Source organism: Eucyclogobius newberryi, unplaced genomic scaffold (assembly GCF_026437365.1).
Source record: "Eucyclogobius newberryi isolate DKJ021-1_F unplaced genomic scaffold, fEucNew1.0.hap1 SCAF_8, whole genome shotgun sequence".
Classification (NCBI taxonomy): domain Eukaryota; kingdom Metazoa; phylum Chordata; class Actinopteri; order Gobiiformes; family Gobiidae; genus Eucyclogobius; species Eucyclogobius newberryi.
The window spans coordinates 25,103,119-25,117,001 of NW_027316500.1; the positions used below are offsets into that span (position 1 = coordinate 25,103,119).

The 13,883-nt window shown below is 41.2% G+C and overlaps 2 protein-coding genes across 6 annotated transcripts in view; both read right to left on the minus strand.

Annotated features, from left to right (window-relative positions):
* The window catches only part of dlg5a (discs, large homolog 5a (Drosophila)), a 67,015-nt gene extending 59,969 nt beyond the window's left edge, over positions 1-7,046 (minus strand). For 2 of the 4 annotated variants that reach the window (XM_072437380.1, XM_072437381.1), the window contains exon 1: positions 6,320-7,045. In XM_072437380.1, coding sequence (XP_072293481.1) covers positions 6,320-6,620 — 301 coding nt within the window. In that variant the 5' untranslated portion in view covers positions 6,621-7,045. Of the gene's footprint in view, positions 1-6,319 lie in introns of all 4 variants that reach the window. The other 2 variants (XM_072437382.1, XM_072437383.1) reach the window with 2 other exon arrangements.
* A 3,161-nt stretch (positions 7,047-10,207) lies between these two features.
* The window catches only part of LOC140350988 (annexin A5-like), a 13,304-nt gene continuing 9,628 nt past the window's right edge, over positions 10,208-13,883 (minus strand). For both annotated transcript variants that reach the window (XM_072436616.1, XM_072436617.1), the window contains exons 12-15: positions 13,345-13,440; positions 12,795-12,853; positions 12,582-12,704; positions 10,208-11,250 (exon numbers count right to left, since the gene is read on the minus strand). In XM_072436616.1, the coding sequence (XP_072292717.1) occupies positions 11,191-11,250; positions 12,582-12,704; positions 12,795-12,853; positions 13,345-13,440 (338 nt within the window). In that variant the 3' untranslated portion in view covers positions 10,208-11,190. The remainder of the gene's footprint in view (positions 11,251-12,581; positions 12,705-12,794; positions 12,854-13,344; positions 13,441-13,883) is intronic.

Sequence of the window (13,883 nt, forward strand, 5' to 3'; positions counted from 1 at the left end):
ACTGGTCTCTGTACAGGGAACAAGCTGCTGACTGGGCACTTTCGGTCTGCTCAACTTCTCAACAATGGCCCCGTTGTCTCCACCCCCCTCCTCTTGGCTTCCATCACGTCCTCTTGTCGCTTCTGCCCCGCTTTCGGAGGTGGGCCAGAACCGAATCGCTGACAGAATGGATACAGTATGTTTGTCTGGGGGACTAAGTTAGAAAGTTACAATTTCTACTTTGCGCTGCCCAGAAAAACAATTAGTTCTGCCATCGAGCAGCCTTGAATACCTGACCACCCATATGTTACTGTTATGCAGAAAAACATTGCAAAAGAAAATGGCAGATGGGCAGAGATGTGTGGTTGGATGAAAGCAAAACTTCTATCCAATCAGCGCAAACCCATGTCTTCCGCATTAGCATTAGATACGCTAAAGTACGTAAACTGACAAATGCTATGAATAGAAGGTGTCAATAATGCCAAGTTTTATTGTCTCCACTGTGCTCATGCTAAACTATGCAATATTCAAACAACAATACGACATTTCCCTCAGTTGTCCTGTCACACTGTTGGCGAGGTGAAAGATTAGAGAGCACCCGCAGATGCAAAAGAAACCTATTTAAGTCTTATTTGAGAAATGACTTTGTGAAATGGAGATCTGCTTTGCGAAATGGGATGTTTAGTCGGTGCATAAAGTAGGACAGCAAGACATCGCGGAAAGAGAAGAAAGGAGATGGTGGATGCTGCGTCTTGTCAGGTAGAATTGTGTTGTCTTGCGCTCAGGTTGTGTTTAAATCACTGTCACGGAGCAGAGGAGTTGGAGACCGCACAAAGGGGGATGTGCGGAGCGAAACACTGGCTTTTCTTCTCATCGGCTCCTCCAGGTACAAGGCTGTCGGTAAACTTTAGCTCAACCAGACAACCTGACAGAGCGCTTTGCACAACAATCCGATCGCAGTTTGAGAATCTGTCGAAATCGCTGAGCTACCGTCTGATCCCCGTGGCGTATATCGTTGCAGAAAACAGATTGAATAATGAATGGTTTGTTTGGAAGCTCCAGTTGGCAGATGTGGTGGAATTTACAACGCCCAGACTCTGAACAATTAAGAAGGCTTTGACGGTGTTTGCCTTCCCTTTGGAGTCTGGAGGAGGCATGTTTGGAGTTTTGATCAGCGCCTCTGGGCAAGTTTGTGGATGACAGGAGGACAGTTTGAAGACAGCCTGCGTTGTCACGTGTAGGTTTTCATACATTCTGCCTCATTTCGAATGCCAAAGCTGGGAAAGTCTCCTCCCCTATACTTTTCCAAGATGCAGCCTGAAGGCACAAGCAAGTGGGGGTTAAATGAGGTGGAAGTATCAGTCAAAAAAAATCCACTGGAGAAGTAGAGATTGTGTCGATACAAAATGGGCGGCTATTGTGAAAAAGGGATATGAAGTGTTCCAGGCTCCTCATAATACAATCTCATATGCCCTACCTTTGTGCCAAGACAATGCGATCAACTGGAATGGATGTGATGGAAAAATACAAAAATAAGCAATAAGACTTTGGTTTACATACATTTCTTGCTCTAGGAGGAATCACAATAGAGATTTGATGCACCGATTCTTTGGAAAATACTCAAATAACAAATTAAAACCCGTGGCTGAATGGAAAGTGAAACAAGAATGCGCTCCTCGACATCACAGTGCTGCTTGTGCCGTCGGCGTTATCTACCCTTATGTATCCAAAAGTTTGTACAAAACTCTCTTCTCTATCGAAGCGGAAGACGTGCAGGTGCTGTTTACACGTGCAACCACCCCGCGTGGAATGTGCATGCAGATTTTTACCAGCTGTTCATCAAACACCCATCTGGCAAACCGTTTTAAAGTCTCTTGCCGATGTAAAATGTACATCAAATGATCTGCCTGTTTATACCTCGTAATCCTTAATACAGGTTAGTAATTTATTAACATCTAGTCTATTATTTGCAGTTAATTAACTGTTAATTGTATTGTTTTAAAACTGCATTTTCCTTGCCCTTTAGAAGCCTATAACTGTCCAACACATCGTTCATGTCCATGTACCACTGAGCGTGAGGAAATTAATGACTGCAGCTTTTTGAGAAGCTTCGACGATCGCATTAGTGTAAAGTGTTTAACTGACAAAAACAATCTTGACAAACTTAACTACAACAAATGAGTGACTCCATAAAAAGGTTGTCAAACTGATTAATCAAAAAAACTAATCAACGTCAAACTATCAACAAATAATCAATAGTTGCAACTCAAATTCTACAATTCTCCATGTTTGAAAACTGATCATTTTACTTTTGGGTGGTGAATATAAAGCAGTGAAGAGAAGCTATAGTATAAAGATTTACTTTTTTTTTTTTAAATCTTAAATCTTTAGGTAAAAAAAACACCCACAAAGTTTCTAAAAGTGACACAAACGGCTCTCAATGAGTCTCAAGCCAACTATATCCCAAAGTAAAGTTCAAAATTCTAAGTGAAAAGAATAAGCCATAGTGTAGATAATGCTTGACTTAGTTTCTACCAGAGACCCAGGCACTAATCCCATGTTGAATAAGCAGCCTCACTCCAGCAGCACACAACAGTCAGCACCCAGCAGCACCCAGCATGTCACCTCTTCACCCTGAGGCCCAGCGCAGGAGCCTTACAACAGCTAATGCTATGGAGCTCTGTCAAAGTCACCCAGGGCTAACACGGAGAGCCATCTCATCACAGACCAGGTGAACCCATATGTCAGACTGCATCAGCTCGTGTGTCACTGAAAGGACAAACAACTGATAGGATCCACATTGGAGACATATTATGCTTTATAAAAAGGTATTTATGTATGTAGTAGATGATCATCATTTTACACAATATGGATTACCTAACTGCCTAGTAATAAACAGGTCAATTCACTTCCTGTTTAGAATTATAAGCCCCGCCTCTTCATAGTGACATTTCTCAGTAACAAGCAGCGGATTCATTTATGCTTTTATTTTTGAAAAGTGGCTATATGACATTTTAGCACTCTGCGTGCATCACTCAGTTTTGATTATTATTTTTTTTAATCACAACTAAGTAGAGGGATGTGGGCGGGGATAGGGGGTAGATGAACACAGACAATTTCAGGAGAAGACAGGAGAATACGGGATTAATCAAACAAGCAGGAAATCAAAATACAACTCGGAGTACAATAATCATGAGGGAACAAGTCGGTGTAGTCACTCATTTGTGCCGGAGTGTTCCATCGTAGAAAAAGATTCAGTTGTAGACCAGATTTTTCTACAATCATGACGGAACACAGTTGAAAGTCCACAGGGAAAGTTGTCTCAAGTAGGCCTAATCTAGTTATTTTCCAAGGCTTGAATTGGCGGAAGCGGTTACAGACTGGACCAAAGTCTGCGGGTTTAAAAATAAATAATTATGCGAGTTTCACCACCTCCTGCAAACAAAGGAGTGGCGAGCTTCAAAGTATTGCCCTTCATAATCACAAAAGGAACAGGGGGAGCAGTTTCGTCGCGGCTCAGGTACTCCTCTGTAGAGTAGATCAGGTTTTGTGTTCGTGCCGCCAGTACAAGGAAGTAATGAAGTTGTAGGAAGCATTAGTAATCCAGTCAGCAGCGGGGAACCAAGACTCCCACTCAGCAATACCTCGTCAAGTCTGTTATGGTAGAACACACTCTGCAAGCGTGCAGGGAATTCAAAGGGCAACCCGCCTTTACAGTTACGGCGTCTAGTCCCAAGATTTGTGTAAGAGTGATAAAACACCAGAGGGTCACATCTCGTTTTTTTTGACTATTCGACTATAATTGTTATCGTATCGGATCATCTGGACACACACAAAAGACTATAACAAAAACAGCAGCATTATTCAGTCAAAATGTCATTAAAGAATACATCTATATTTTGAGCTTCATTTAAATGCTTGCTAGCTCACTTAAAAAATAATCGTTTGTTGCTTTTTTAATTTTCTACGACAACATCATCAAATCTGACACAGACTAGAATGTGAACATGAGATTGCAGTTTCTTTAATATTACAATGTGGTCCAATACTACTGTCGATATAACATAGATCAAGACAATTATCCTGGAAAGATCCAACTTTACCCAAACTGACCAGTATTTCAAACATCCAAGTCAAGATATGTACATGAACTAGACCAAAACCTAAACCAGAACCTTCTAAACCAAGCCCAAACCGGGACAAACTAAATAAACCTGAGCGTTTCAAAGCCCCTGCCCCGGCCCTGGTGTCTGCCCCGGCCCCTGTGCTCTGCAGGATGGCTGTGCCTGGAGACCCTGGGGCCATGTGGGCTGCGGTGAGTAAAGCCTCTGTCCTCGCTCACCCACACTTGGCCCGAACAGGCGGAACGAGACTTTTACACATGGTTACCCTTTGTCTCTCTAACCGCGACTGCCCGAGCCGGCTCCCGTTGAGAGAAGGAACGAGACAAAATCATATTCCGCAACAACGATACCGTGCAAGTGAATGAAAAGATTTAAAAGAGGGAGGAGGGCAAATCGCCTATGTCAACACTGCTTACTCCCGTGTACGCTTAAGTGCACTGAACACAATGCTTCAGGTTAATAAGCATGCATGGGTAGGCTGCTCGCTCGCACACCCATGCGCAGGTCGATACGGTCCAACATGTCATCTGTAACAGCGTCGTCATGGAAACAGGTCTGGCTACCTAATGTACCATAACCATATCATGTCACCGGTAGCAAATTGGAGTTGGGGGGGGGATACGAGCGGATGAACTTATAGGCAAGGCTGAGGATAGAATCATCACAGAAAGCCACGTCTCCTTTTCTGGTCGTGTCGTTTTGGCGTTTTGCAATGAAAGGGAGACAGCGTTGTGCCGGGGAGGAATCGCAGAGGGGAGCAGTCTGTCTTGACTAAATTAATCACAAGCTGTGCATAAGGTCTCCGGGGTCTGGGCGCATATTAAGTTTAAAGACGCAGTCCACTTATCCATCTAATGTTCAAACTAGATGTGCAGTGAATGGTAATATAAAATCAATAGCAAAACGTGATATCTGTCTGATGTGATTGTTTCTACTGTTATTAGCCTATATTAGCACATAAGCAAAGAGAACCCCAAAGAACACAACTATTTTAGAATAATACAGTGTTACATATATCTGGTAAAAGTGTAAACATTATGATTCTTCCCCCCTCCATAATACAGTTGTCCCCTATCGCTTATGACAATTCTATAGACAGCATGTGCCAATTCAGCTGTAAAATAGTAAATACTATTCTAAATTTTTTACGACAAAGGTTTAATAACTCTGATTTATCATGTGTGTTCTGGGTTAATATGCAGGACAGTTAAAGGAACAGAATGCATGATTTTTATTTCAAATCAAATAAAAGCTTTTACTGATAACAATTGTCATTTTGATGTATTCTTTATTACAAAAACACTGGACATGATGGACAAGTTGTTTTACTTTCTCGAGACTATTTTCCGATCAGAAAGCAGAAAGAGCCTCACAAGAGTCTCTCGTTTAGGTTGCCAGATTCTATACGATAAATATAATGTTTACAGCTCTGCGTGGTCACTCTGGTCTGAACGGTCACTACCTAAAGCCCAGCGCCTGCACCTCGCACATCCTGAAGCCAGTTTGGCCTCTGCCGCTCAGTGAGTTGTGGAGGTTCTGTGCTGTCATGAGCCCTGTCTGTCTTTAAACTGAGAAGGAGAAACACTTGAGATTTCAAAATGCAGATTAAAACGCTCCAACATCCCGGGTTCAACTGTGATTGTAGTTCCTGCTACAGACAGTTCCTTTGAAATCAGGGCTGCAATCAACGGTTATTTCGCTAGTTGACTGGTCAGCCATTGATTTGTTTTATTTATTAGTCAGCTAGTAAAATGTGTATTTCCATTGTACATTGAGATGATTAAAACCAAGATAATTATTTCACAACAAATCATTCTACAACAATCATGTTTGTGCTCAAATGTCCTGTCCAATCCTGTAGTTAAAAACACTACTGTAGAATATGTCAAAATGCAAAGGGTCTGTTCGATTAAAGTGAAACAAAGACTGACTCAAAGCTCAACATCAGGTGATTTGCAAATGCACAATAAGCTTCACCAGTCACTGCAAACTGAAACGTGGACTTTATGGAGCCATTCACCACCGATGATGACGTCTTCTTTGAATTCCATCCTAAAACGTGAGCAGAAGCTGAAATCCGTGAGCTTCTGGAGGATCTGATCACGCTTTCACCCGCCGCGGACCACCCAGCCCGCACGGAGAGGCGCATTCCCACATTCCTACTCCAACACACACACGTACACACCCGGGGAGAACAGAGGAAAAACCCGTCTTACCCGTGGAGTGGTCCACAGGTCCGCCGTTGCTCCGGAACAGCGCCGTGTGGAGGTCGGGATAAGCCTTCTCCAGAGCCACGCACAGGTCGGAGAAATGATCGCTCTCCTTGTTCATCAGCATCTTCAGGAGGTGCTCCACTTTCTCCGCGCTGGACGAGCAGTTCTGGTCCAACTCGAAGCGGTCGAGTTGACTCAAGGTCCCGGAGACGACGAGCAGCTCGATGACCCGGTCCGCGTCGGTTATGGACTCCAACAAGTTCTGGTGGCACTGGTCGAGCAACTCTTTGTGCTTTGGCTCCATTGCTGCCGCCGCCGTTGTAGTTCCGTAGCTTCCCAGGCTAATAAACGCCACTCGGCCGGGCGTGTGGAAGCGGAGATCCGCTCAAAAGTACCGCGCGACGGATAAACTCAACTTACCGTAAGTTTTGCCGGAGCCACGGCGGCGTGAGGCGGCGCGCGCGAGCGAATTTCACCGCATATCGGGGAAGGCACAAGACGGAGCCATATTTGTTGCCCAGAGGCTGTTGACTGCACTAAACGGCAGCGATACATTTTCCCATCGTACTCGTGGTGCGCGGTTCAAGTCGCGTTCGGTTTCCCGTGTGCGTGCGCCGCAGACGAGGGCATTTCCCCCCCCCCCGTTTCGCGTGTCGCATTGACGGTAAGTAGTGCCCCGCGTCGAGTGCCGCTGGGGGAAAAGTCGCCGAGGAACTCCGCCGCTCTTCCCACTGACTACGCTGTGTCCTCCGCCATGTCTGGGCATCTCAGCAGCTGCTCCGCGCTGTCAATCAACGCCGGGTTCGCTGACCGAATATGGTCAAAGGGGGCGGGGTCTGGTGGGTAGACGCGCCCCTTTCTTCAATGGGCGGACACGGCTCGCGCGTAGTAAAGATCCCGGCGGAAAATGAGAATGGGGAGATTTTGCTTGAAACGTTACGAGATAAACTTCAGGGATGGACTAAATAAAGATGAACATGTATTATAGGATTGTATAAAGCAGTATGTGAGTTTTATTTAGGCCTGTCAAATTTTACTTAATTATTTTTTATTTATTTAGCCAATGTATTTATTTATAGCTACGACTACGCCTTTAATACCCTTAATAAAGCATGAAAAATATTTAATGTTATAGGCTATTAATAACCTTCTCTCCGCCTAATTAAGTAAGTAGCCTAGTAGTTACTAAACCTGAATCATTCTTAATAAACTATTTGTTCATTAGGAATTATGTATTTGTTATGTATGTGTTATTAAGGCATAGTTTTTTTAAATGTATTATTGGAATGCCCCCTTGAGATGGATTTTCAACGGGTGTTTAAACACATTACACAGATAACAATGACATTATACATACAATGCGATATCGACATAAGATAAAACATATACAGCACGTACGTATTATAAAGTGCCATCGTGTATTTATTCATCTCAGTCTGCATATAAGTATTTTTTGTCATTATTATTAGTATTTGGCATTGTCATATCAGATTTTTTTTATTTATTCTATAGCATTTATAAACGTTTTTGTAAATCATTGTTATGGGTTTTTGTTTCAATTTTGTGGCAGGTTGAATAAAAATGTAAGCAATTCTATTATTTTGATCACAGGTTTCAACTTCCTGTTTACATGTGATATTTTGAGGATTTTGCCCATTCCAAAGATAGCCCAATATTGGTTTTGAATTGTTTATTGCTATGGCAACGGTGCTACATTTTCAATCACTCTGAAACCCATGGATAGCTGATTGTCTTCTATGATCCAATAAATATGGCCAAATGTAGCCTTCTGCTTTTCAAAATTCTAACTTTAATAGCAAATATCTGCAAATCTAAAGTGTATACAGTCATATTATTTCTTTACAGCTGTAGTTTGAATGCTGTGCCTAGTAAAAACAAAAACAACTGAAACAGAACAGGTGGGCAATGAAGCAGATGTGAACATAAGCCAGCAGATGACATTTCACAGTGAGTTATAGGATTTGTGAATACAGCATGATGATGAAGATGGATCCACTCCTCCTCCTCTTGTATTCTAAAGCCCGTCAGAGAGGGAAGAAATTGGCACACACAGACAGGCTGATGTCGCTACTACTACAGGCAACAGTGTGACCTTATTCATGTAAATCTTCGCAATCACATTTACTCCGTCACAGCTCCAGCTCTGCTCTCCTTTTTCTGCGGCGGTGGCTGAAAAAGCAAGAGCGGCCGAGCGCTTTGCCCTCAGATAAGATTTTAATTATAATTCATTCACTTCAGAGCAATGCAAGTGCCCTATAGTGATGAGGACACGTTGGTCTTTTCCGTTTCAGTGCCGTTTGCGAGGATAAGACTGCGACATGAACATGAAGAATGGAAATAAGGAGCAGATGCCAAGTACATGATTAAATTCGTGGTTATGCATACTGTCATTGTGTCCCCTTTTTCTGTGTTCGTGTTGTCGCAGTATTCATATTTAGAGCTCGATTTGATACTAAGGAAAAGAGTCAATATGTAAATGAAATTCAAGAACAATTTCTCCATAATAGAGGATTTGAAATGACTACCAACTAAAATACTTTCTATACTATCAACTGATTTGCATAATACAAGTAATATAAGGAGGGAAACTCTATAGAGATGATTTTTAGACACTTCACACCCTTCTTTTACGGCTTACTCATAAGAGAGTCATCGTTTCATTTAAGTGTTAATAAAGCTTTATATCCACCAGCTGGAAATTTAAGGCTGATAGCCAATACACTGAACAGTGCAAATGTCAGCCCGATATGGTGAATGATCTTTTCTAATCAAGAATCACCTTTATTTGATGTTTCTGTACTGTGCTAATATACAAATGAGTTTCAATAGCATCAAAATGAGATGTTTTGACCACCCAAGTCTGTATTGATGCTTGTTAGATTCAAACAGCCACAGAATGATGTTTAGTCTGGCCCAGAGCGACTGTATCTTAGAGCAAATGTAATGCAAAAATGTATGATTATTAAAATAGAAGAAAATTACAGTATCGTTTTGGGGCTTGTATTGGTAATATCTCCACTATCAAGAAAAATGTCTCTTAATTTTATAAGTCTAAATGTATTTTTCAGTCAGAGCTTGAGGCAACAAATCAATTTGTTTTACAATCCTGACTCACTTACAAGAAGTACTATTGTAGATTTATATCCTGTCTGTGAGAGGTTCATTTCCACAGGACATAGAGGATGGCTACATTTACTGCAGTGTTGTTCTATAAAGCTTAATAGAGAATCTGACAGAATGGATCATTTATTTCTCCACTTTCCTCTTGGATTTAATTACATTTAATCAAAGCGGCCTTCAGCAGGACCGGGCCACATGCTCGTGTGATTGCTGATTGTGATGATACTGGAGCCATGAGCTGAAACGCTTTTCTTTGGAGCTAAAATTATCTCCAAAAGTCATCTGGCGATGTCTAAATTACTTTGTGAGGAGGCTTCTAATCAGGCCTAATCTTCATTAAAATTCAAGTCATTGTAATCATAACATAAATCTTGGTCCCTGCAGCTCTGCCTCTGCCACTTCTGCTCAGCTCCTGCATGATATGATGAGAGCAGAGTCCTCCAGCATGGCCACTGGCCCAGGGTCCCCCCAGGGCCTGTCGGAGCCGCAGACACAGCTAGTCTTCTTTACTGTGGCCCCGGCAGCTTTATGGATGCCATCAGTTGCTCTGTTATTGATTGTAGCGCAGTTAAGACACAGTGGGATGGGCGTCCAGGCAACCACAGCACGTTTACTCAGTCAAGTGGATTCAACAGTGTTAGACGTGAACCCAGCCAGGCTTAATAAGGCATAAGGATTCTATATGTAAGGACACAAAGGCCATGACCCCACAGCTATCTACTGTTACTGTGCTGATAAAAGTCAATCATCTTTCATTCACATGGGTTTATTATTTTCTTGCTGCTGCAGCGGTCAAATGCGTGGTCATGCATGTTATGTAACACCAGCATAAAAGGAACCACTTAACGCTAAAAAAAGACATGAAAAGCTTTGCATTACAATAAAAGAAGCATAGATGAAATGCGCTGTGAAACAGTAACGCCCCCTGCAGGAAGTATACAAACATATTCAATAGGTGGACTTTAAAACATATACTGTCCTGAGGTGATGGAGTGCACCACAAAAAAGAATCAGAAATTACTTGTAATTTCATAATAATAATCATCATAACTTAAACTAGTCACGTCTAGATCTTTACTGATAATTTATCCATGTTAAGAGCAAAAAGTCTTAAGACTAGGACTTTTGTTATAAAAAATATATTTCCTTTTGCAGTGTTGGTATTATACAGCTACATCAATATCAAAAGTTAACTGTAAGGCACTGCCATTACTGCTAGTACTACATTATCCTCCTGCTCCTTCTATACATTCTGCTACTGCATCTTTTGTCTTATTTTACATCTCTGCATTAGTTCTATTCAAACAGTCAACAAAAAATAAAACATTTGTTGTTGACAAAACGTAGGTTTGGCATTAAATATATCAGAAGTGTCCAAAAACATTCATAGTGAACAAAAGCAGCATATCTGAGCAGTACAGTGAAACATGGCTTAAATATTTGGCACAATGGTAATGAAACTCAAAGCAGTTGATTATGATATTATAATTGCTAAAATACTACCTAAACATATGCAAAAATATAGTGTTCAACTCTCACTTATAATTTTCAATTGAAAACCACATATTTCCAAAATATATGCCACAAAATATAAAAACATAAGCATATTCATTGTGTATATAGTAAGATTCTTAATCTTATTGTAGGTAAAGGCTGCGTACATAATGCCTAGCATTTTCTTTGGTACAAGTGCAGAAAAAAAAAAAAAATCTCTTGACAAATGTGAACCGTGTTCAGTCACTGCCTCCACACAGCTTTAGAAGCAGTTTCTTGTAGTCTCCAGACGTGTCCCCCTGTTAACACACAAGGAAGAATGTATTATTGTTCCATGACACTTCAAGCACTCAGTGATTCATCAAAATAACTCTAAACTGTTATTAGAATGTTTGTCGGTGCAATGCCTCATTCGCCAGAGTGTTCCATCTTAGAAGAACATTCAGTTGTAGTTATCTTATAACCCATTTCGACTCTCATCCAAAAGTGATTCAGAATCTGCGGCTCAAGTCTGAGAACTCAGATAGTTGTGTGTAAGCCCCGCCCACTGGGGCCCTGTCTAAGTCTGTTACTCTAACAGCCCTGTGATGGGCCATAACAATTCTATTGTGTGCTGACCGCAGCTCCCTCATTGCGATGAGTACCTGGTTAGCATATGACCGCCCTGTGCAGGGCTTCAAAATGCTGTTGTAAACATCTGGTAAATTGAACCTTAAACCAACATTTCTGTTCAAAGAAGGATTCTCTTTTTAAATAATTAATTCCTCTTTCAAACCATCTTTTCTTCCTGCTTAGAAAAAGAGAATCCCTAAACCTGGTGGTTTGAGGTTCATTTTACTGTTTGTTTGTAACAGCGTTTGAAGCCCTGGTTAGGAAACTGCAGACCCCTCTTATGTTATCAGGTACTCATCAGTGATGGGGAGCTGCAGCCAGCTAACAATAGGATTAGTTAGGGTAACAAAGAAGATTTATTTCACGTGGAACTTGAGACAGTGTAAACAAATACACCAAGAGGGCAAGGCTTACACAGCTCAGAGTAGGATCAAAATTGGAGTTCTCAAACAAGGTCCGCAGGTTGAGGATGACTTTTGGATGGAGAGTCACAACATCTTGTTTTATTGCTTTGCCTAGAAAGTTCCACAATATGGCATTAAACCTATCTACATGGAGAAGCATGTGACCACAAAAAAATGGATGACACAAAACGCACCGACAATCAAGGACCGGACTAACATGACACTACACGTGCCACTAATGGGAAAAAAATCACATTCTGACTCAATTTGAAAATGGACAAATTTGACAGACTTTGGGCAAAGTGTGACATTTGTTTGGCTTCATTTAAATACAAATTGTATTTATTGTTTGTTTCCCTTATTTAACTGGACTACAGTATTTCAGCATATCTCAGTTACTCTTATCACTCACAGCTCATCCACACAGACACACACAGAATGTTCTTGTTGTTATTGTGAGTACTTTCCCGTGTTTTTATGTATTTGTTACAGGCACTCTCAATACCTCAAATCTAATCTCACTTCAGATATTTGTCCGAAAGAAAGCAATTTGTTTCCTCCCCCTCAAATCCCTCAGTCCTATGAAGCCGTAAACCTTTCCATGAGATACTTACAGAGATGTGGGTGTAGAGCGACTTTCCGTAGTTTTTCACATATTCCTTGCGGATGTCCTGCATGTCCACTTCAGAGCGGGACACCATGATTCTGATCAGGGTGGTGTCCTTTGTCCCAGCTCCCTAAGAGCACACATGTACACAGTGGCTGATTATGAACCATATTCTTATTATTAATGGCGGGGAAACACAACATAAATCAATGGGACTCACCTTCATGGCCTTGTAAAGCCTCTCAGCAAAGTAGCCCGGCGTGTTCTTAATACACTTGACTGTAAAAGGAGAATGTAATGTTACTTCAGGTTGTGTATTATTTATGTTTTGTTCCTCTGATAGTATATTTTTTAACTTGACATAATGAATCAGACTTATCTTTGTACCATTACTGAACAAATGTATATGGAACACAAATGGAATGTCTAGAAACAACAGATTTCAAACATAATATTGTAATAAACGGCTTCAACACTTCAACACTGCAAAGCAAACCGCCGCACACTCGTTATGACCAGATGAACACGGTGAAAGTCACAATACAAATGAAGGAAGTCAAATGAAACAAATAAAAAGGTACTGTACCATGTGCCTGAGCATTGTTGGAAAAAACGGGAGACACAAAGATGATTTTTGTAACTATTTGCGTTGTATGTTCTTGCAGAATGCCTGGGTAATGTAAGGTTCACGTGTGCTATAAAACAAGCCTTGACTGTGGATTTTCAGGTTTTTGGGCATGGCAGCGTAACAGCGTTTTGAGTGGACTTACTGACAGCCAGCATGCCGCCCTCCAGATCTCCAGACATTTCGCGGGCGACGCTCTTCTCGATGTCTCTGCCGCACATGCGCTGGTACTCCATGAACACTGCAGAACACAGACAGAAGGAGCTTCAGGATCTCGACAACTCATCATTTCACACATAACTTTAGCCACAATTGACGTTTTTTGTAAGGGATTGGGATTTGCAAACTCGCAATATTTAATATATGGCTTTCAAATGACAATAATCACGCCTTTATGATTAAAATATGCCACCAGTTTATGAAGCTAAAAAAAATCATATTTGTAACATTTCTTCCTGTGTATTTACATTTACATACGGTAAGTAAGTCTTTTTTTTAACCCATTCATAGTCTGATATACTATATATTATACTGTTTTCATATATAAATAAGACATTTTGTAAAAATGGCAAAAAATATACATATTTGGGACATTTGGGTTTCCATTTAAAACTTAAATAACCCGTACATTTTGACTAGGATTAAGTGTAGGTCCTACTTTAAGGGATGATCTTTATGTCTCTC